The sequence below is a fragment of the Buceros rhinoceros genome, unplaced genomic scaffold, assembly GCF_000710305.1.
Source record: "Buceros rhinoceros silvestris isolate BGI_N320 unplaced genomic scaffold, ASM71030v1 scaffold8129, whole genome shotgun sequence".
Taxonomy (NCBI): domain Eukaryota; kingdom Metazoa; phylum Chordata; class Aves; order Bucerotiformes; family Bucerotidae; genus Buceros; species Buceros rhinoceros.
Window position 1 is genome coordinate 10,303 of NW_010433392.1, and position 24,551 is coordinate 34,853.

General features: G+C 41.0%; 1 protein-coding gene across 1 annotated transcript in view; it reads right to left on the minus strand.

Annotated features, from left to right (window-relative positions):
* F13A1 (coagulation factor XIII, A1 polypeptide) overlaps positions 1-24,551 on the minus strand; it is a gene marked incomplete at its 5' end in the record, with an annotated part of 28,869 nt that overhangs the window by 230 nt on the left and 4,088 nt on the right. Inside the window, 9 exons of the mRNA XM_010144094.1 lie at positions 2,097-2,233; positions 4,931-5,091; positions 8,534-8,821; positions 9,388-9,541; positions 10,515-10,603; positions 11,363-11,466; positions 16,272-16,410; positions 20,012-20,186; positions 22,538-22,645. Of these exons, the coding sequence (XP_010142396.1) occupies positions 2,097-2,233; positions 4,931-5,091; positions 8,534-8,821; positions 9,388-9,541; positions 10,515-10,603; positions 11,363-11,466; positions 16,272-16,410; positions 20,012-20,186; positions 22,538-22,645 (1,355 nt within the window). The remainder of the gene's footprint in view (positions 1-2,096; positions 2,234-4,930; positions 5,092-8,533; positions 8,822-9,387; positions 9,542-10,514; positions 10,604-11,362; positions 11,467-16,271; positions 16,411-20,011; positions 20,187-22,537; positions 22,646-24,551) is intronic.

Here is a 24,551-nt window from a genome sequence, read left to right on the forward strand (position 1 = left end):
GGAAAAAGAAAAGTAACAATATCGTGATCAGTCAGCCAGCGCTCTCAACCTGACACAAACCTGGAGAAACCGAGGGTGGATGTGTCAAATTTTTCACGTTTCTCTCGTTCTCCTTAGTGTCCTGTAAATTATTCCCTCCATTTTCTATTCCTCTCAGAACTGACTCTGTCAAAGCCTTTCCTCCAGGCTAATTCTAAATTTCCAAAATGAATTAATTTTCTTCTTCCTCCTGCAACTTCCTCTCACAATCACTTTCAGAATTAACTTCTTTATAGCTAATGTATATTTTTTTCTATTTTATAATTCTATTTTACCTGTTTTGTGCAGTCACCCAGGTGATACAGAAAAGCTACTTTAAAAATACAGAGGTCAAAAATCTCATCCCCACAAAGAATTGCAAAAGACACATCCCATATACGACACTCTGTGATAAAAAGGGAAGTTGTGGAAGGATGGGGAAAGCCTAGAAAATGTTTAATTCTCTTGGCAAATGGAGTAAAGCCACTCTAATCTGATTTTCCTGGGAGAGAATTCAGTGGAGAATGGTTCTGCATAATATGCTGAGCCATCACCACACTGGAGCCATTTATCACTCTGAATGCACGGAGGCAAATGCAATTATTATTTAAATAAACTACAACTGCCTCCTGTTCTGTCCTCTATGTGTACAACCTGCAGCCTTCATTCTTTTCAGAGAAGTTAAACCTTAGAATGACCAAGCTGACCCACTGCCATTTTAGATAAAGCCAAGGGCACTACTGAAAACAGAAAACATGGTGACTTGAAGGGAAATGACGTCTGTGCTCTGAGCCGTTTTTGTCCCAGACTCCTGTGCCTTTGATGAACCTGACAACTTCTGCATCCTTGAGGATGAGAGCAGCTCGTGGCAGATTTTGAATTGAGAAGGATGCAGAACAACAGGGGAGGCCGGCTTGGCTGGGCAGCAGCTGGGGCTCTTGCTGCAACTTATGTAACTCCTGAGGAGCGTGCTGAGTCACGTTCAGCAGTATCTGTCATATCACGTGCACAAAGAAAGCACAGTATGATTCCCTTTCAGAGTAATTTTTTTATCCAGCTCCACTTTGGAGACTGAGTTTTGTCTTTTTACCCCTGGCCCAGGAGCAATCAGGCTCAGACCTCCCCTACTAGCTGCAGATAATACTGACAATTTATGCAGCTGCTGAAGCACAGGCAAATTTTCAAACCGCTTTTGCACATACCTGGGGATCATCAGCTCAGGTAATAATAGCGAACATGGCTGCCCGAGACTAAGCAATTGCTGCAAAGGATCTCGGTTATATATCCTGGAACTGGCTGATACTGAGCTTATAACATTGAACTCAAAGAGAAAGAGGGTTTAGGAAACAAATCGCTTAGCATATGGATCCCACTGTGTCAGCACGAGGTGCAATCCTGAGTATAATGAAGGTGGCTTTCCTTTTGCTCAGGCTTGGGAGACCCTGTGCTGGAAACATGCCTCAGTGCCGAGGCAGCCCTGTGCAGGGCTGCTGCTGGGGGGAGCTGTGTGCTCTCACACAAGCTGCAGCCATCCCAGCGGTCTCTGCTGTGTCTGACACACGTTTTGGGTCTTGACAGAAGCTTGCAAAGATCATCTGAGGTACCTGAACATCTTGTATAATAATGATTAACATGAGTGGAGAAATGCCCTTTTTGAAAAACAGCACAGGACTTCATTTGCGCATTCTGAGTGGCAGTAAACACTTCGTGCGTAGGATAAATCTGTCTTTCTTTCTGTGATAGCAGCTCATAGGTGCTATTGTCAAGCACTAAAAATAATGTAATGCAGTGAAAAAGTAAACTCAGGCTGAATTAGCAACTACCTCTAACCACTACCCCTTCCTTCAACGCTGGGACTGAGCAATTGAAATGCTTCCCCAGGCTCTCTGCACAGTCTCTCTGGACAGCCTGACTTCTGACCTTTGAGACCGGTATCTCCTCTGCGTATTGTATTTTAAAGTAAGGAGAGAGTGTCTTATTTGAACTAATCATCACAGCATTAGCTAAGTGTCTCTTGTGAGCGTCCTCCTGTGAGCAAGCAGGGGATGAACTTGCAGCTAGTTTGCTTTCTTCCCTACCTGAACTCCTTTTTCGTTGTTCTCAGCACGCCAGGTCCCTCAAGGTAGAGGGTGACATTCTCCAGGGTTTGTTTCAGAGGATTGGTGAATTCCACAGTCACAGACATTTCTTTACCAGCTACCATCTCACCTTGGGTCTGCAAGACAAGCAAGGACAACACTCCGCAAGCTGATAACAGTAAAATGCTCCACAGTGAGATCTGTAGGTTTACACAGATTGTAGGTTTACTTGCAAGGAAGGAGAGGAATGGGAATGGAGCACACAGCAAAACAACGTGAGACAGTGGAAGCATAGTCAGAAGAAAATATTTGGACCCATAGCTACCACTGCAGGTTTTTCCTACCCATTGCAAATTTTGCCTCAAGTGACGTGGCAGGTCAAGAGGCAGGCCCTCATTCCCATAGGAAAACCAGAAAGCTGCATGCACAGTCTTGGATCTGAGCATCCAGCTGAGGGCTAGTCTAGCTGAGGCTGCCTCCCAGATTCTTCCCTGCTCCCCAGGTTCCCCACCAGCACTGAAGTGCATGGCCTGCTCAGGATGTAAGCTCCAGAAGACAAAGTCAGATCATACTACCCTAAATTAGAAATACCTGGTCATAATTACTTGCACCCCCTGAAAGCGTTGTGCCCATCTTCCCGTGCCTTGCAACTGCCTCTCATGCTCTTCTAACCTTGTGCCTGTGCTCTATGCAGATCTGAGAGCCAGTTTTCCTCCAAAACCTTTACACAGCCAAACCCCAACACATTTGCCACTGGAATTAAACTGCAAGACTAATGAAGAGTGATAGCACTGACTTCCATGTGTATTACACATGTAGCGCACAGCTGAGGGGATCTGTCTGTCCCTTTAGATCAGTGCTGGTAGTACAACCGCCAGCTCAAAAACAGCTCAAAATGCACACGTCCTTCAACAACGACTATATACATGGGATTCCTTCCCCCTCCTCCCCCCCACCCCGAAATACCACCTTTCCCACAGAATATAAAAAGCTCAGTCAAGGTTTTCAACTAATGGCTGGCAGATCCCAGCTGGTCCTTGGATTACCTAAAGGGCCTTGAGAAAGGTAAATAAGAAAACCAGGTATCTTGTAAATAAATTTAAAGTGCTCTGCTGGGGTCTACAGCTCTACTGCAAATTTGTAAAAGGTATGACAGTTGCAAAAAACTGGAAAGACTGTGGTCTAAGGGATCACTCTGTAGCAAATAACTGGAGTAAAGGATAAGATACTCACATCTAAGCTTCAATAGCATTTGGTCACCTGAATTTGCAAAGAGACATCAGTGACATTTTCAGAATTCCTAGCCCAGTTAGAGGTCTCATGCCTTCCTTATTTCAACTGCCCATTTAAGATCACTGTTAGATGACAGGATTCAAAATCATCCTGAACTCCCACACATGCAACTGAGACCATGGTATGTTATTTGCTGAGCTTATTTTTGTAACCTGTTCTCAAGCTAAATTACAATATGGTATAATTGTCTCAACTTCGTGCTCTGACAATCTCCTTAGAGCAACAGAAAAAAATAAAAGGTGTATCCAAAGTCATGAGGGGGAATACATTTTTCCATTGTTCTCTCTTATTCTCACATTAAGAACTCCAGTCAGTCAGTCACATTCAGTGAAGAAATCTGACAAGAAAACTAGGCAGATAAACTTCCTCAGATTTCCTAAAAAAACAATAAAGCAAAGTTTCCTATATAAATACATAAGTATATACACATGCACACACACGCATCCTCTTAAAAAACCCCAGTTATTAATATTTTGGTGTATTTTTACACATCACAAAGAAGCAGAGGAGACAGACTCAGTTTTACTAGAAAACGTGGTTATTGGACAATGGCCTATCCTATATACTAAACATCCTTTCTCCACAATAGCAGGAAGGATAAACTATTTATAAGCTGAAATTTGGGATGTTGTATAAAATGTTCAGTGTAAGTATTGAATGGAAGGAACTCTCTACTATTAAAATTTAGTTATTGAAGATGGGTATTTGAAGTAGAGTTTATCTATCTTGCTTACCTCCTCTCTAGAATGCTCAGTATACCAAAAAATATCTATATCTGAAAATACCAATGATCTGATCAGATCATCATCACATTTCTGCAGACCATGAAATGGAGTGGATTGTTTTTCGAACTTCGTTGTGCTTTCAATCTATATTTTTGAAAAATCTTTTTCTGCAGAAGATTGTGGTATCTACATTGATTATTATACAGAAACCTGAACACCGATTCAAATAAACATACAGGGGGAAAAGGATCTATAAACAGATTTCTGTCAAGGTCCTGAATTTTAGGGAGCTGCATTCCCATTTATAGAAAGCTTCCTGAACAGGTGTTGTGATTTCTTTTTCATATTAGGAAAAAGGCAGGTCCAAATGATGTCATTCAAAGCAAATGAAGGTTCAGCGTTTTTGAAAATGAGGCAGTTTATTTGGATGCCTAGTTTTGAATTGAGAACTCTCAATCTCAGCCCTGCCTCTACCATACAACACAGGGTCCTTGTCCTATCACAGACATTACACTTCTACATTTTCACAGGTGCCATGCCAACCTCAGCAGAAACACTTGAACTTCCTGACAGTACATTCACGGAGTGGCAGACAAGCACTGAAATTCTGAAAGCCTTGTTCCAAACGGATGCTGCCAGTCCAAGTTTGGAAGAACTTCCCATAACACTTGTGGGAGATTTCCATGTTAGACTGATGATCTAATGTACACACGCAGACAAACATGCCCCAACCCCAGAAGTCAATGTGACAGCCTTGTGGAGAACAGACCACATGCAGCATGGTGGTTGTTCCCTTCCACCTCAGCCGTGAGGTACCTTGATCCTCAGGGTTGGAATTTCCAGGACTGTTGCCTTCTGCCGGGCCAGAATCTTCCCTGTTTCACTGATCCGTGCCGTCACAAAGAAATGAAAGGAAGCTTGGTCCAGCAGGTCACTCAGGTACTCACTTGATTTAATCGCAACATCAAAAGCACTGGCTGAGAAGACAAACAGGACAGAAGAAAGGCATCTGAAGCAATCTAATGGCTAATTGCGCCTCCCATTATGGCCAGAGTCTTACATGAGTGCCATGGTTGCCCATGACCAAAGAATGGCTTTGATTATTTTCCCCCAAACTATTGCAGAGAAGCAGACCTGCTAAGCAACCAGGCAGATTATACAGGCCTGGAGTTCTTGTCTCTATAAACATTCATCATAACCCTAGTAAAATGTTCACCATAACCCTAGTAAAAGATCTCCCATCTGTTAACCACGAGTACTACAGTTATCCATTATTTGTATCGTATTTGCAACATCCACTCTATGCACTGAGATAATTGAACTCAGTTGGGTAAATGACATTCACTGCTTTGATCTGCTCACATCAAAACCAGTTCCTTGATTTGCTTTCAAAGCTATTCCCTTTGTGGCCACATGACCTGGATTTGTGATGCCAGCCTTAAATTTACTTGATGTGCTTCCCCTCCCTTCCTCCCCCTCACTCTGTATCACTTGTAAAAGAATTTCTTACAATACCCCAAACCGCAAATTATAAACCAGGTAAGGTATTTTTCATCTGTGTAAAGTAAATAAATAAATATATTAGTTACAATTAAAGAGAAATTTACTTATTAGTGGAAGGAAAGATGAACTTTTCTTCTAAAATTAATAACCACAGGGAAAAAAAAATAACAGACTTCCGTTTCCTTAGCACTGGCTATGCTGGTAAGTTGCCAGTACCACTTACTGTATCTGGGAAAGCCAAGGTAGAACCAACACTGAGCTGCCTTAAAGCCTTTAAAAAAATATAGAAAAAATAAAGAAAAAATCTAGAAAACTGAATATAACCAAGTAGATGTGAGAGCACCTTTGAAGGCACTGGAAGGTTTAAGCTATTTAAATCCTCGAAGGTGCTTTCAGCCCACACGATTCTTTCTATCGTTATTCTGAAAATCATGCGTTTGCTTCTTGTTTGAAAACTTACTTTGCTTCATTCTTTCAGCAGCATTGGCTGAAAGAATGGCTTTGACATATCTTTACTGTATTGTAATTTTTTGTAACTTCTGGATGTATACACTTCTAGTCATGAATGAAGCCTACAAATTCTGCTTGATTGTCTCAGAAGGTATCCTCCTATTACACCTCTGACAGAGTATTCTCACACAGTTGCAAATGGTCATGCTGCCTCCCTTCACACTGCCCATCTGCTCAGAACACTTTTTGACTGCACGTGTACTCCTTTCCATGGCAAAGGTGAAAGAAATTTTGTATAACGCCTTCAGAGATGGTGTAACTTGCGAGGGATTTTTGTCCTGTTGCAAGATGAAGAGCTCCACAAGTCAATGACTCTAGCTCAGATATAAACTAATTTCCACCTTGAATGGTGGTAATACCTTAAAGCACGTCTTCTTGGCCAGAAGCATTGATGTGGATATATTTTGGTATACATGCAAAAAACCTCTCTGTTCTGTTTTCTCAGGTGCCTCTCTCTAGTGTGTGTTTATTCACCATTAGTCAGTTTAGAATTTCCAGCACAGTTTTAAGAAGCTTTTTACAAACTACTTACTACTTACACAGAAAAAATTAATTACAAGGCTCAGTATTACTATTCATTCCATTTCTTGCGAAGAGGAGCTAGAGGAGCCTCAAAGCACTGAAGAAGCTGTATTTTAGTTTACATAGACCTTTGATGCAAGAGCAGATGTAAGTTCCAGCACCAAAACCAAATCACAGCCAGAAAGCATAGCAGGTTTTTGCATATCTCCTACCATCTTCCCCCATCAAAGAAGTGGCACAAAATTTAGACTGAGCAGTTGAAATAGATTTTTTTACTGTACCTAGCCAAGTCTCCAAAAGTTTTGCCTTATTTCAGATTGAATGTTTAGTAACTGATGCAAGCCACTATAAAACCCCATAGTGTTTGATAACTGTGCTGGAACTTATTGCCTGTTTCTAGATCCCGTGCAAATGAATTGGGGAGTTAGAAAGAACCAGCAAGCAGCTGTCAGGGCTTTGTTGTAGACTGGATGTAGATTCTTTTATTAACTTTCACCTGTAGGTCCCTGTAAGCGAACTCCTTCTTTACAGAGATTAATCAGCTCTAAATAAAAATGTGTAGTTTTAGTTGATGCTCGAAGTGAGGAAGAAAGCAGAGACTTTTTTTTTTTTCCAGCACGAATTGAGGCTTCTCACTGAGGTAAAATTCATCCTCTTTGAGGAGAGAGAGCTCACAGAGTCTCTTGAGCGGGTCATCCCAGACAGACATCTCATCGACAGCCAAGACAGATGAGAAAACTCAGAGATCAGCTCGGGTTGCTGTGATCCAGCACCAGACCCAGATCAGGAGGCTCATCCTTCAGCCTCCCAAAGTCCTGTCAGTCCTGCTGCATGTAGCAGAGATTGCTTTTGCCCAGTAGCAGCATCAAGAAAGCAAAGTCATTGCTCCTGACTCTTTCAGTAGGGAACTCAAGTCCTTTGACTTAGCCTCCATAGAAGCACGCTCTCATCACATTCGCTGAGTTGGAGGCATTGACCTAAGATCACAAGCCTGTCAGGAGAACAAGTGATTGGCAGTTGCTAGTTGCTGGAGAAACCAGGGATCTACAACCAGTCTGCTCCATAGTGCTTTGGAGTACAGCAGGTCCTCAACACTTGCTCTTTTCTGAATTAGATTGGTTATGTCCAAAATAAAAGCAGAGAACATCCTTCCTGCTTTGAATAGTGCAAAATCCTGCCCTCAGCTACAGGAGCTGGGCTGCCAGGAATCATTTTCTCATGAGAAGAGGGAGGCAGTATCACCCCACCTCAGTCCAGAGTGCACAAGGAAAAGCAACTGTTGTGTCTGTAAAGATAGCTTATCTTTGGGGTGCCTGTCCAGCCAACAAAGGCCCCTGCCTTATAGTGGCACATTCTAGTTACACAAAAACTTTTTAGATCACTGTAAATACAAAATCCTGAACCATCCAGTCCTCCAAAGCTAGATGTGCCCTTGAACCAGCTCAGAGCTAGTCAACTTCTACCAGGTAAGACAATATATTCACCTTTTTGCCCTTGTAAATGACACCCTGGGAAAACAGAACTTCTCCTTCACTTGCCGAGGTACTGGTAGGAGAGTAAAAGTATGAAAAACACCACCTTGCAGCTTAATGTGTGCAATTCTTTGCTTTCTTTTGTACTAAATAAGAAAAAATAACAGTTCCCAAACACTTGGCTCAGCATAAGAGAGCATTATGCGGCGAGCAACAACTTGAAGAAAACAGCCTCAGCTCTGAACGACACTGGTAGCAGGGCCAGAGTTGGGAGTGGGGTCTCCTGATACCCAATGGAGTATCCTACCCCTAGCTACTAGAATTACCTCTACCCATCAACAGAGACATTGGTGACAGTTAATAACTTGCAGAGAAAATCTAGCAGATCTGAAAACAACTGCGTAAGTCTTACATGAAGCGGGTTCCAGTTTTGCACTGAATGAGTATTTCTTGAATTCATTTTTTGTGACTCCTGTATAAAACACTATGTTGCCGGAAAGATAGGTAGTAACAGTGTAATAGTTGTGACTTCTGTTCCTGAAACTTATAGTGACTTTAAAGTCACTGCCAAGAACTGCCTTTTGCACTTGGAATTCCATGTCAATATCCTCCTGCTGCTGATACGCGGTATCTTGGGTAGTCTGTTTTTTAACACCATACATCACAGCAGTCTCAAGAGCCAACCTCTCCTCCTCTGAGCCTAGAAACAAATGGAAATTGAATTTAGAAAATAAACAGGGGTATTGCATTAGCCCACTCACCGATCACATCTTCCATAGCGTGTGGTAACTGAAATGAAGGGATGAAGACAGCGAATTTTCCCACAGTAAAGTTAATATTAGAACTTCACAGCTTCCAGGGGAGCTAGTGTTAAAGATTCAAGCCGTATCAGATAAATTAATGCAGCTTAATTGATACTAATGGAGCTACACTGATTTACTTTGTGTGAACATCTGTCCCGAGTTAGAAATGTTTAAACAGTTGTACAGAAAGCCTTGAATTGTTTTGAATGCTTTGAGTTTCTCCATGACTACTCTTTTTTTCACAACAGCTTACTCAGTCCAAAGCATTCCTCAGTAGCAAAGTCTGTACTCTCATCAAGGCACCTGCAGTGGTTCTGGAGTGGAGTTACAAATAGAGAGTTCTAGAAGGCACCTTGGCAGTTTTTCATGAACCTCCCTTGGTGCCGGAGGTTTGTAAATCCACCATCCAAGATCTGACTGAAGTAAATCTAAACTGGTATGGTCCCATCCCATTTCAGGTTACCTTCTTGGAACTTGTACTCCTCGGTGATCTCCATCATTCCATCACCCCCAACTTCCTTGGTCACAATCAACTGCCCAACATGTCTTGTGTCAATATTCTCTATCACTTGGGTTCCATTTTTCTCCATTCTTGAGTAAACAATATCACTATTCACCTATAAAATTAAATGAAGAAGGATTGAGACAGGTGAAAGTAGAGAGAGGAAGGAAAGCTGGCCTAGCTACCTCCCTTAAAAACAATGGCATGTTGACTTGAAGTCCCACTAATTACTTGCATTGAAGCCCCACTTTTAAAATTAACCATATGCTACAATAATGATGAGAAGCGTTTTACTACTCGCAGCTCCAGGATGACAGACAGTGTAAGCTTGAGTAAGCTACAGAGATACAGTTCAATACTTGGGGCACATGATCATAGGTTCTTTGCACCAAAAAGCTTTAGACCATAGAGAAGAGAATGCTTTGTATATAAAATACCTTTATTCTTTTCTGTCCTAGGCTATATACAATCCAATTGGAGAGAGATGCTCTCTACAGCTGCTGCAATTCTGGGCATACCAGCTCTGGTGGTGCACGGGGTTAAAACTCCAGATGAGGACCAGATCACTCCCCAGGGAGATATTTCACTGTCAGATCTGCCAGTGAAACCACCCATGTGAGCCCTCCCTGACCCACTGCAGCCAAAATGAATGTGGTGAGTAAAGACTTCTGTAAAATCACTGCATCCATTTTGACTGAAATAAGCAAGGGAGCCTTATCGCAAGCAGCTTTGCTGGCAAGACTGAAAAGGAGAAAACAAGGGATGAAGATGAACAGCTACAGCTAGTAACTCATTTGCCAGCATAGGTGGGTTCTGGGAAGGAGAAATGACCACAGCCTGAAGTTCCATCAGCACCAGAGCAGCCTTTTCTATTTATTACATTGGTGAGCAGAGATTAAATAAATTTGTCATTCATTAGAGACTTATCACATCTACTGGCCTACATGTCAAAATGCAATTATGAGATTTTTCTTTGATGTGGAGTATGGTGATGTAACTTCTCAATCCATAAATTGCAGTGGAGCCCTATCTTCTACCTATGGTCCCACTGATATCACTCAATGCACTAAAAATTTTCAGCTATGTACCTCAGCATAGATGAAAGGAGCATCAAATTGGTAGCAAACATGACCATGTTTAATGGCTTGAACTGAGGCTGGGCCACACCTGTACATACCTATGGGGAGAAGAGAGATAAATAGCGAGATTAATTAAAAAACATGACAAAATGTTGTATTTTCTCAAAGAAAAATAATTCTTGGTATTCAGTGAACTTTTTAAATAGTTTATAGGAACTCCTGATCAAGAAATGAAAAGCTTAATCTCTGTTGTTTACAACACAGACTGGAATCTGAAACAACCTAATGGTTCAATACCTTAATGACACCATAAAGTTCACTGTAATCTCAAGTGCTTGAAATGCAGTTAACAACTAGTTTTGGTCGAAGCAGATAATTTTGGAAGGGTTTGGTTGTACCACAGACTGAGAAAGATCTCACTGCAAATTTGCTCAGAATGTCTTTTAAGAACTGGAAAATAAGGGAAGAAATAGCTGTGCCTTTTCATATTTTTTCTCCTGCCTACAACCTGCTCAGAAAGTTTAATAATGACTGTAGATATAGAATGAAGGAGAATTAATGTGATCAGGCTCCTGTACAGGTTCTCTAAAATTTTAGAAGCCATCTTTTGGCAACAGAACTACATCTCTGCTGTACCAAGCAAGGCCCTTCTGATGCAGGACTTTGTGCGCGTGCATCATGACCAGTGTTATAGTAAAGACATATTTTTTGTGAGCTCAAAATAAATCAGGAGAAGGCCCAGGAGAAGTTGTCAGCAGCCATGTGATGCCACTGGCTTAGCTACCATCACTTCATTGTTTGCCATAAAGAAGCCAAGCATTAGAAAGTGAGCTAAGGAGGACTTCATGCAGTATTACCATCACTTGTTTCTTGGGGTGTCCCATCAACAACCTGCCATCCTCCAAATCCAACAGGAAGATCAGGTCTGGTCATCCAAGCTTCATTCCAGCAGTGATAGTTCCTTAGACAAGAAATGGGACCAGAATATTAAAATCTTGGAAGGAAGCATATAGACCAAAACAAACCTGTGTATTTATGTCCTGCCATTGCTTCAATAACAACGTTTGCCAATACAGAGGTGGAAAACTCAGTTGTTTTTAGAGAAAAAATTTTTAGGTCTTAAAGTTCAGTACCTATCTGTTAAAACCTGAAGACCACAATCCTTCATTGTATTTTCTTGACTGCAAGATGAAGAAGCTTTTGATCTTCCTAATGTGTTCTGAATGCAAACGTCTCTCTCAGAAAACTTTCCAGTGCTTGGAAATTGTTGGGGTATACGAAGAGCTACACAAACTACAATCCCTTTCCAGACACTTTGGTCTGCCTGCTAAAAAAATTTTGAATCTTCTTCAAGCCATTAAAGCATGGTCTGCTTTATAACTATTAAGACTGAAACTTTGGTGCCTCTTCTGAAGAGATTTCAGGATCAGCTCGGTAACGTACAGTGCGTAGCTTTGTTCACATGGCTCAAAACAAACATGCTTCTTTGGTTTCCATGTTGGTTAAGAAAAGATCCCTGCATAGGCTTTGTGAGACTATCCTAATTGTGGATTCTTTATAATGTCTTCTTAGTGTGTTATGCCAGTGAGGGAGTTCAGATCTTCTAGAACATACAGCTTTCCATAAAACCCACTTACAACCACTGTGGGCCAAGTCTTGCCTTCAGGGCTCAGGACAGTATGCTGAAAGGCAAATTTCTGAGAGTGGTTCATCTAAGTATTCAGGGTTGAAATGCCCTCACTTGGCTGAATGCTCAGTAAAATAAAAAACCCACTATAGCACCATCACAGCCTGCCCAGAATGTTTCAGAGATGAGCAGAAATGAAAGACAGATCTTGAAACTTCCTGCAATGCTATTGGCACTCAAGGGAGAGCACAAGCAAGAGAAAAAGGCGATCTAGGAAGAGGGTCTCACAGTAAAGCCAGCGAAGTGTTTGAACTTCATTACTGCAAAAAATGGAAGAAGGAAAGCGCAGAGAAAGGGTCGATTTTGCTTGCAAATTACACATATCATACAGCAGATATGAATAAAATTACATCTGTGTAGCTGCTAACACAGCCCCTAGTACATGCATTGATATTAGCGACCAAAAACAGGATTGTTAAACTCTGACCATTTCGTTATTAATAAGTGAAAACCAGACATGGAGCAGAGTCAGAAGGATCTAAGCCTTGTCTGACAAGACATTTCAAAGTGGAAATGAAAGCTTGAATCAGAGTAAAACTTGTCAGTTAGGAGAGTTAATGAAGCAGCACTAGAGAAAAAGGGAATTATTCAAGGAAAATGATGCACCCTCAGAGAATTTTTGATGCCGCTGAGAGCAGTCAATGCTGAATCATGCTTGCAAAGCTTTGCTGAGGGCCACCAGAGAATGGGCACACACTTTGTGGTAGGTGGGTTTTTGAAAACTGCTATGCCAACATGTAAGAGAGACAATCCCTGCCCTGAACCTTTCATTGGTTCACTTTGAATCAAACTCAGATGTGTCGCTGGCTTTGTGTTCTGTGAAAGAAGAACCCGAAGAGCAGACAAGAGGGAAGGATAATGAAACCAAGGAGGGGATAACAGTGTGGAAAACAGCAACACTGCTTCAATTCTGTAATAAGGTAGTGCAGCTTTTTCTATATTTTTTCTGGATTAATCCTAGGGGACAGGAACTTTCACGCTGGTTTCTATCGGTGTGGTGTTGGGCACAACAGGATGGCAATTGTTTTAGGTCTATTGACATGCAAATAACAAATACACCTAAGGATATTGAGTGTGAGTGGACAGAAAGATTGCTTGTGAAGGAGGATGAGTGGAACATTCTCCTCTCTGAAATAGTAGAAATTGCTCTCTGGTAGAAGTGAGCACATATGAGGATCTGGCTCCACAGCCATAATTTGTTAAACTGATTCTGTAATTCTTGTATTCTACAGCAAGCCTGAGACACTAAAGAAAGCAAGAATGACTATACAGATCAATGTAGTGACCATTAAATATTTACAGAGATAATTACAAATAGACTAAACACAGCAAAGAGGAAATTAATAAAAGATGACCAGGTGGGTTTTATGCCTGGAAGACAATTTAAGAAGGGCATTTCTTATTGCCTATGAGGCAGGCACATTCTGGAAACAGCTGCCACCCTTTCATTAGCTAGTAAGCTCAGGCATTGGCGTTGAGAGAAGCACTAATATAATTATTGAGAAATTAGAGAAAAGTGAGCTGCAAGTGAATGGGAGAGCAGAGGTCTCAGAAGGGTTTTCTTCACAGACTCTCATATAGCTGGGTGACTTTGAGTAAGTTTCTGCTGAGCTACTGACGTTGATCTGCTTGGACCTCACAGTAGGAGTGAATCTTGATTCCCACCCAGGAGAAATATTCTTTAAGTCTCTTTATATCATCATTAATAAAGACAAGGAGAACAAAGTAAGGGGACAAAGGCAGTACTGACGGGCCCAAATCCAGCCAGCTCTATAAAAATAACTTCTTGCAAAGTCCATGTAATTTTACTTGTGTTTTGTTGTTTCCTATCCTGAGGGAGAAGATGATTGTTAATAAAAATTTAAAAAATGTCAGATAACATTCAGGGGGAGCCCCGCACTCGGCCATTAATTGGAGTGAAAATTCTGGCTCCAAGTATCCCTGAAGTCTGAGAGTATTTAAAATCTGAAGACAGATCATCTCCAGCACTACAAGACAATAGGAATGATACATTAATAAAGAAAATGAGCTTTGTTTCCAGTTCTCAGGATATTATAAATTAAAGTGAGAAATACATTTAAAAATAATTATAAATAACTTGGGCTTGTTCTCAAGGAAAGGAAAGGAAAGGAAAGAAAAGAAAAGAAAAGAAAAGAAAAGAAAAGAAAAGAAAAGAAAAGAAAAGAAAAGAAAAGAAAAGAAAAGAAAAGAAAAGAAAAGAAAAGAAAAGAAAAGAAAAGAAAAGAAAAGAAAAGAAAAGAAAAGAAAAGAAAAGAAAAGAAAAGAAAAGAAAAGAAAAGAAAAGAAGAAAAGAAAAGGAGAAAAAGACATTAAAAATAAAATCAAGGTTAAAACACAAGCCATTTAAAGTCATCGTGTGGGCTACCATGGAGTGTTACAGAGTAATGAAGAGAAAGGACAGAGGAGAAATGAAAAGAGGTGTGTAATTATCAAGTCATGCCCAAAGGGTTGCGTGCACCATGTACTAACAAACGCACTAGGAGGATAAAAGGATAAACAGGGTATTCAAAAAGTAATCAAGACCAAAAAAAGCAAAGATAGGACAGGAGGATGAAATGCTAGTTTGAAGTTACATATGGATGTAAGTGGAGCAAGGATTATTTTGGATGATCTGGCCCTGGTCCAAAAGAATGGACAAAAACAGGACTGAATTAAGAAGTCTCGGGAAACAACTGGGAAAAGGAGATGTAGGGAAGTAAAAGGAAATGACAAAAGTGAGTGAGAAGTGTTTTGTAGATCACATTAGGAGTAGGGGAGAAGAAGAGGTAAGAGAACAGAAAATCTAAAGCATGGTCCATTACTGGAGGTATATGGACCGAGCAGTGAGGCGATCTGTCATTGGGTCTTGTTTCACATAATTTATAGACAGGGGAGATTTCAGAAGAGTGACCATTCCATCACAGGTCTGTGAGCCGTAAAAAGACAAGTCCCATGAGAAGTACTGAGGTCCTGCTGTCACACAGGCTAGATGAAGCCTATCAAACTGGCAGCCCCCAAGGATCCTGACAGGAGGTCCTTCCCAGTCTCAGCTATTCTGTGATGCTGTGATACAAGTTTCAGATATAAACGAACCCAACTGTTTTCCGTAGATTCCCTCCTGGTAACAGATTACAGAAATCACATAAAAGAGGTTACAGCAACAGGTTCAGTAATTTTCACCAGCGCAGAATGGGTTCATTACAGTTTTAATATAAAGACTTCAGGAGATTAAGTTGTTAATGAAGCATGCTGATGAGCAGCTATGCTGATGAGTTGAAGATACATCATTGGCACAAATCAGATATGTTGACACCGAATAGGACAAATATCTCCGGAATATAGGAATACAGAGGTCACATTCACTGCTTCACTCTGAGGAGGAAAGGCTTGAGGCCCAATAACCCACACATAATTTCTCCAGAACGGAGCATGTAATCAATATATGATACACTTCTCCTGTCAAGACAGGAGACAGCAGGAGCTGGAGGAGCAACTTTGAAGACTGTCTTCTCCAAAATAATACTTAGATTCTTTTCTTGTTTCTACTGAGTTTTCTTTTTATAAATCTGTTGATAGCATTTCAGTAACCTGTGTGATACCTTGTTTCTTTTTCAGCTGAACTGGATTTATTTTGGAAAGTACCTATTTGTGACAGTGACTGCATATACACAACGTAAAATCAGCCTACAAGAACTGGGCAGAAGCAGAACAAGAAGTGTATTTTCCATAGATATTGAAATACCCCTTTGAGCCTGGCTCCAGACTGATGGAAGTGCCTATCCTACCCCTTCCATTTTTAGAAACAGCCTGGCCCTAAGGAACACAAACCCATTTCATCTTTCCTCCAGTGTTCTAAACGTGCACTGTACAGTAGCATTAGTAAAGCAATCCTCTAGTGTCTGTCTCTTTACATGACAAGCGATTCATGTTAGCCAGCCTACTAACAAACCGTTCATTCTGTTTTACGTAAGCTGGCAGTATTTAATGCACAGAGAAATAAACAAACCACAGACATTGCTGGCATGTTTTTTACTACTTACATAGTTAACACGTTAAAGGCCTTTGCCAGGAGAACTCACCAGACAGAGTCTTTTGTAGTTTTAGTGTCCACTTTCCCGTCATCATCCAGAAAGAAGTCCATCTGTAAATTGGCATTGTTATCATGGGCAGAATAATAGGCGGTAACAAGCCTTGCAGGTATCCCCAAGCACCTCAGAACTGTGGCAAAGGGAGAAGTGTGATGAGAAGGACAAATATGAAGACTGCTCATGCATGACAGGATGAGAGAAACAATTAATAATCAGAATGAAATGGTAAAGCTCAGTTAAATCAACCCAAATAATCCCTTCTATCTGTCTTTATATAGAATATGTTAAATATTTTATTTGGTCCTAAAATTATGAGCATTCAAGCGATGTTACAGTTATGAATATAACCTAAGCAGCTGATTACCAATAGTTTTAGAACAGTCTGGCATAGTGACCACACTATAGATTTTCAGGTCAGATCTGGGTGCATGACAAAATGAGATATAAAGAAAAATAAGTTTGAGCTTGCAAGAAATGCAAAATACTTTAGTTCTCCTAATATCAGTAACCCAGCAGAATCATGAGCCTGTACTAAAAAGAAAATTAGTAGAAAATAGCTCCTTTTGATTGATTTGGCGTTTTCCTGTTTGACATCTGCCATCAGAAGGCATCTGGAGAACATGAAGGATAAAGAAGAAAATTAGTGCTAACAAGGGGGAAAAGCTGCATTATTTGCAACTGAAATGCCAGAGATTCTGAACAAAACGCATTACATAATTCGTACTGTGTGCAAAGTATTTTGGAGTCAAAATCCCATTCCCGTAACGGATCTTAAGAGGAGGATTAAAAAAAAAAAAAAAAAGCCCTACCCCTAAATCTCAGACCATCACAATATATCACTGATGGTTTTTCTCTCCATTTGACAAGTGGTAAATTTGGGAAATGTGGAAATGCTATGGCTAGTGTTTAAAGTGCATCATTAGGCTTTGTGTTTGTGGTGCACCCTGGCTAATAAGAGGCACGGAGCATGGCTCTGAGGGGGGGACTGGGGCTGCAGGGTGACACACCATCTCAGCTTCCTCCAACGAAATATTATTTTGTCTCTCAGCCAAAAAAAGTTCCTATTTTCCAATTTAGGAGCCAATATATTTCTGCAGAAAAGAGAGGGGTTTTTCTGGAAAGAGAAAACATATTTATTGAAAATCCTATTTAGAGAACAGTTCTGATGCTGCAATGTTGAACAGCCCTTGCTGCTACTGCTGGGTTTTGTATATTCATTAGTGTCATTACTGTGACTCCCAATAAAGTGTAACGCTGCACGTTCATTTCAAGTTCCTGGATGACAAATTACTTGGATGCACCCAATACCATATGTAACTATTGATTAAACTTAATTCAAGTGCCTTCACAGGCTTTCAGCACATAAGCCATCAAGGCTCATTGAAAATAATTTGTCTGACAATTTCGAGATTAATGATCATTCCTTAGAATGTTTTAGCATTTTTAACAGATGATTATCCAGAGTGTACAATACAGTAACCTTGGAAATCTGGGCTGGTCACACTGATAAAACACTTGCAGCTGAGAAAGATTCAAAATCAACTCAAAACAACTATTTCAGTGGTCCTCCCCGTGCAGTGGTCAGCAGCTGGATACAGCAGTGGCTATCAAATCAGCAACTGGACAACATTTTCATTTCATCATGCTCAACAAACTGTACTTCAGCAGTGCTTGCAGCAGTAGAAAGTGCCAGGTTTCTGACTTGTTTAACTTAGTCAGCAAGCAGAGCCTAGCTGTGCTCCAGATAAATACACCTCTCCATTTAACACACCAGGCTCCTGGCCTCTGCTGCACCACCCCGCTTTCACAGTGGCCTCCAGGCAAAATACTGCTTAGTGGTGGTTTGGGGCCAGTGGGGATGGGAAGATGAGAGAACTGGTGTGTGTATCTGTCTGTTATCTAGAGAAATCCAGATGAGTAAATGGGCAGAAGCCGCTGTGAGGAATTTCATCCATAGGAAACATTTGCAAGAGCCTTCTTGAATCCATTGTGTTGTACAGGGGCTGAGGAGCATCAAGTACAGACCATGTGAACTCAGGCAGCGAAGGAAGATTCTCAGGTTCTTCGTATGTAGGTGATTGCTCATTATCCTACTGCACCAGGAATAAAATGAACCATTTCCTATGAAGGACAGAGTACCTGCCAGCACCGCCCCAAATCGAAACAGGAACCTATCCAGACGTGAGAAAGAGATGCAGGGAAACCTAAACCTGCATCCCCTGCTGCAGCTTTGAGAAGCGTGTGTCAGCAAAGGCTAGGTGGTCAGAAGACAGCTTTATTTCTGAGGTCCTTTCTGGATTGTAATAGCTTTTGAACTACCTTAGGAAAACAAAATGAGTTACGAAATTCGATTATTCAGATTGGATGAAAATTATATGCAAAATGAAACATACATGAACAGAACATCCAAAATGAAGTGAAAATGCAGGGAAGTCCAGGGCTGCCTGAGGGTGAAGAACCAGTCTTGCAATTTGTCATTAATTATTTAATTTCCATATTTGGTGCAGAAGATGGGTGATTAATATCCTTCATTTTTGATAAAAGTATAATGTAAAGAGAAGCATAATGCTATTTCTTGAGACGTCAGCATGTGACAATGTTGAGGCAGATGAAAAAGGGAAATGTTCCACAGAGAGTTTTTCTGTAATTTCCGTTTCATGTATTAAACACAGGGCCCAAAGATTAGACCTTCAGCTGTGGCTGAAAAGTACTTGACTCAAAGTAGGCTTCAAGCCTGCAGAAATACCCGTTGTGTCCCCCAGGTCCTGTGCTGATCTGGTCCCTCCCAGTTTGATACTTAAATGCATATGGTTTAAGTGTTTCTGAGTAAGATCATCTGGGTTTAAGAAAGACGCTTACTTTCAGTTTCTGTTCAGCTTGTTCTGTTGGCAAGTGCCAGAAGCATAGGTACTGCTTGTCTGGCTCTACATTGGCACTTGGCATAAACATTGCTTCCAATGTCTGGTCTCCATTAGAAAATGCACATTTTTTTACATTCCCAGAGTCTTTCTTGGCTGCTAATACCCTGCAGTGTGTTCCAGTGTATTAGATGATGTGCTAGACAGTAAAAAAACGGAACCAATCCAACACTTCTTTCCTTACTGAGTTTTACAACCTGCAACACCTTGTTTGCTGCAACACTGGAACTCTGGTTTTAGCAAGCGTGTTTAGACTTAACCTTGTAGTGCTAGACAATTCATAAACCAGGCCAGCATTTTCCTCATTGTTCTGCCTCCAAATTCCATAGAAAATCTTAACAGTGCTCCTTAGAGAGGTGCTGGGACAGCGGATGCCGATTTTGCTACAAACAGTCCTCAGTAGGTGAGATGTGACGTTTCTGGAGCAGAAACACCATCACATATCCCATATGGGTAACAGATTCATGTCCAGGTCTAGACATCAAGCCTGCTGTTCACCTCGAATGTCCTCACAGAAATGCCGACTGTGCAAAAAGACTAACTTTCTCTCTCTCAAACTTACCCTAGTGAGTCACTGAATACATTTTACTGAACCCATAAATATTTCACAGATTTGTGTGGAAGAGCAGCCAGACTGAAGGGGATGCCAAAGTTTTATTTAAAGACCATCTATTTTAGCCATGTATTTTTAAGTATCTCTACTATTTACTCCTGAATACCACAGGGCCAGGAAATATTTTAGTTTAACCTAAAAGCTCTCTCTGTTGTGTAAGAATCACATAGCAGCATGGAGATTTTCTCACTGATACCTACATGTGTTGAAGACACCAGCAAAGACCCAGCACTGGCCATATCGCACGGGTTGCTTAGAACTGTAATACTCCAAGAGAATGTCCACACTTCCTGTCCAGACTGAAGGTGCGACACCGTAAGCGTACGTGTTGTCCCAGGATCCAGCAATCACACCGTTATCATCCCTCGAGTTGATCTAAAGGCAAAGGAAACAAGCATTAAGGATGTCAGAGACTGAATAATAAAGAGCTCTTTAATTCAGCAGACAAAGATAGGATGGGAGAGACCGAATGTAGCCAAGTTTAGGCTAGAAGTAAGCCAGAAATGTTTGATTCTGAAGGCAGGAGATGAACAGAACAACCTTGCTAAGGGTCATGGATTCTTCATAACTGAAAAATGTTGAGTGAAATTCAGGTACTCAAAAGTAATGGTGAAATTAAATCACCACAATGAGTATCCATGTTGCCAGTTCAGTAAGTTTTATTAACATCAAATGTGCTTACATCTATGTATTTTTAACAAACATGATCAGTTAAGTTACAGACAGATAAGCAAGCCTCAGAAGTGCTAAGCTGGATTCTTTGCTAACATCGTCTGTTCTTCTGTTTTTCTGTTTTTCTGATTTCAATAAAATCATTCCTGATTTATGGCAGATTGAGAGGAGAACCAGTCCGCTGTTATTTCAAAGTAGAACTAATTTCTTTGGTCCAGCACACAAGAAAACAAGAAGGAATTTGCTGTGTAAGACTTCCTCTTGCAAGATTATACAAAGCGAGGAGTTTTGCTGACTAATGGCTATACTGATAAGCATCAATGAGCAATACATCTCTTAGCTGCAATTCGATCCAAACCAGTTGAGACTGTGCAAAAAGCTCATTCGCTCTGTACCTTTTAATTATGCTAATGTGGAACAGCTACACACCAGCCAAATAAATCACAATTATAATTTTAAAGCTTTGGCTGTATTAACCACTGTTTAATAATTAGAAAATGGAAATAGTTTGAATCCTAGGACTGAATAAAGGTAAGTATTCAGAGTCATAACCAAAGGGCTAAGGGGTTGTGCCCATCTCACTGTCATGGGAAACATGCCAAGAAAAGAGGTACTTCAAGGACAGGGCAGTATGTTGATCTTCAGGCTTTCCTCTGGCAGTAAAAAGAGGAAGAAGGAGGTGACCCTACCTGCTCTGCAATGTCAGGAAGCCTCATAAGGATCTCAGTATGGGGGCATCTGTTCAGATGAGCTCAGCTCCACCACATTTCAACTTGAGCAAGAATGACACAGGTGGGACTTCAACTCCTCTTGACTACTTCTTGCTGAGGTCTAGATTTCAGATGGCCAAAACTTCCACCTAGCTACACCTTGCAGTCCATTCACGCCTGGATATCTAATGGTGAACTTCTCCACCTCCTTAAAATGATTGAATGGCTCAAAACCTAAGTAATATCCAAGCTCTCTTTGGGTCCATAAACTTAGGGGTATTCTGTCTTTAGGACTTCCACAGTCCGTGCACAAGACTAGTGATGAGGGAACCACATTCAATTCTTACTTCTATCTGATGGTCTGAAGACGTAATTCTAATATCTGTGGTGAAAGAACTAACCAAAAAGTTAAAAGAGAAAGATGAGAGGAGATGTTCTCAATACTTCTTGCTGAGGCTATTCTATTTAACGTGATGCTATTGCAAGATTTAACATGAGGCACTGAGCCTGGGCAAATGCTTGTTAAGCGGACTAAAAGATCACCACCTCCAGTAGCCATGGTTATTTTAGACTATTTTAGTAGCTGACTTAGGAGAACATCTAATGACACTAGCTTGATTACTAGAGCATTATTTGGGGAAACAGAAGGCATCAGTTCAGATCTCTAAAAGGCAGAGCGTACTCATCCTCTGCCTTCCACATCCTGGATGAGTTTCACATCTTGAATATTAGGGATGGGGTTGCTCCCGCACCCACAGCATAAATCCTTGAGCTAGAGCTGGGAAGAATGGAGTTGTAGACAGTCTTCTCCTTACTCTTTGCTTTCGGTTATTTTAGGTACTTTCATTCTGAGTGCAGTAAGTTTTGTGGATCCTGTGTTTAAGAGGATGGCTCTCACAGTGTTTTTTTCTGGGGCCATGGTAGTGCACATAAATGTTCTCCCCTGTTGAGGTTAGTGATAGATTCCATATAATGTCTCTCAGTTCTCCATCCCAAATTCCACAAATCATGCTGCCTTACTGTCCATGGAAGAAAAAGCTTTCTCTGTTATCTCAGATACTGGAAATTGAGCATGGTGTTACAAGAAATTCTATCATGCATGGAGTTCGATGTCTAAAAGTGGCTCTCCTACCAGTGAGGTACCATTCTAAGGAAAAGATGATGAACCAACACAGGTATTTCACCTTTAGTGGGGCGAAATAAAGTGCCAGACTCTGGAGGTCAGAATGGACAATTTACCCATCATCTGTTGGAGTGAGCACATCGAGCCATGAGGGCCAGTTAAATCAGTCTGGCTTTGATTTATGAATTGCTTCTGACACATATTAGGCACCCTTCACATACCACTGCGGAGGCAACACGGCATATTTTGATTGGATTTCCACGTCCAGAAAGCTCCAGTTCTGCTTTGTCCATCAGGAACAGGCAAGAATCCAGAATGTTTTCTTCAAACTAGATCAAAGAAAATAAAAAGAGAGTCAGAAGGAAAACTAAGTCACTTTTTGTTCTGGAAAGCAAAGGCAAAGTTATTTTTCATTTTTGCCATAATAGCTGACCAGCTTCAAAATTAGCTAATCAAGTCATATTTCTGTGTTTAAAAATACAAGCTTTTTACAAGATAATTGCCCATGTATGGCAAATAAATGTAAGAGGCTGTGAGGTAAAATAGAGCGTAATTTTCAATTCAGTCTCAGTCCAGTTTCCAGAAGGTTTAAATGACAACACAGCCTTTCTGACAGGACACATAATTTTAAGTGCTAACAAGTATATAATAGGAAGATATTATAATAATAACTACAAAAGAAGCAAGACTTCTTAGGAAGGACTTCATGTCCTTCACAGATTCCAGACCTGTTCATTTCAGGACTTCTCTGACACAGCCAGTGCAGTTCTGGGAAGTTGAACAGTAAGAGGTTTGCCAATGTTAATTTGAAGACACTTACATTTTAAAATTAGTTTTAAAATCTGCTTAAAACTGGCAAGGCAAAAGCTGATTATATAGATTAATCCTGGTCTATGAAACTTAGACATCAAAAATACCAAGTGACCTGAAGTTGTCTTCTTCAAAATTAGTCTGAAATGGTACAGTTCCGTTGACACGGCATGAACAAGCACAAGAATGAATTGAGGGCAGAGGTGCCCAAATAGAGCAGAAACCATTTGTCACAGAATTTGACCTGCAATGTGTTTAATTTTCCTTAGGAGAAACTGCATAGCAAAGGAAAATACCTTTGTCCCCTAGAAAACAAAGGGGGGACATTCCCCTAGGAATCAAGGAAATGCACGTTAATGAAACGAATTATCTTCTAGATACACAACGTTATACTAGCATTCATTGTGACAGAAATTCCACACAGCTTGTCCCCTTGCCGCATTAGATTTTATGTTCTATGCTTGCATCCTTAGAGGTATGATTCACGCTAGAAGTATTTTTCCTCTCATGCTGCTGTTAGAGCCGGATTGATTTTGCTCCTCTTGCCAGCCTGGTCTAGGGCTCCTTGACAGATGAGGACAATCTTGAGTTTTGCCTCCTGAAGAAAGTGAGCAAGAGACCAGACCAAGCCGCTGCTTTGGCAGCCCAGGGAGAGGCAGAAGAGAAGGAAGAGTGAGGCCAGAGAGTTGAGAAGGAAGGCCCAAGGAATCAAGATTGCTGCTGATACTGCAGGGAAAGTGTGGTGGATGGGGATTACATCCCAGGCAGCAGCCAAGCTCTGTAATAAGCTGAGAAAGCAGAGGTATCACCATCTTTCACCACCTTCAGCCATTTCCTGGCCAAGGAATGTCCTTTTCCTTGCCTCTGCTGTGAGTCTGCTTGGATCTCATTGCCAGGGTACCACCATCACATGGATCCTTTTCAGCAACATCCTCCAAGGCAACACACCTCTGTCATCATCAGCCATGCTTGCATAGAATTACTTTCTCTGGAGCAGACATTCACTAACAAATAACACCTTATAGTCTGAGCAAAATTGAATTCATGGTGTTTGAGCAAATAGGGAAAGCAAGATTGCTGCTGATACTGCAGGGAAAGTGTGGTGGATGGGGATTACATCCCAGGCAGCAGCCAAGCTCTGTAATAAGCTGAGAAAGCAGAGGTATCACCATCTTTCACCACCTTCAGCCATTTCCTGGCCAAGGAATGTCCTTTTCCTTGCCTCTGCTGTGAGTCTGCTTGGATCTCATTGCCAGGGTACCACCATCACATGGATCCTTTTCAGCAACATCCTCCAAGGCAACACACCTCTGTCATCATCAGCCATGCTTGCATAGAATTACTTTCTCTGGAGCAGACATTCACTAACAAATAACACCTTATAGTCTGAGCAAAATTGAATTCATGGTGTTTGAGCAAATAGGG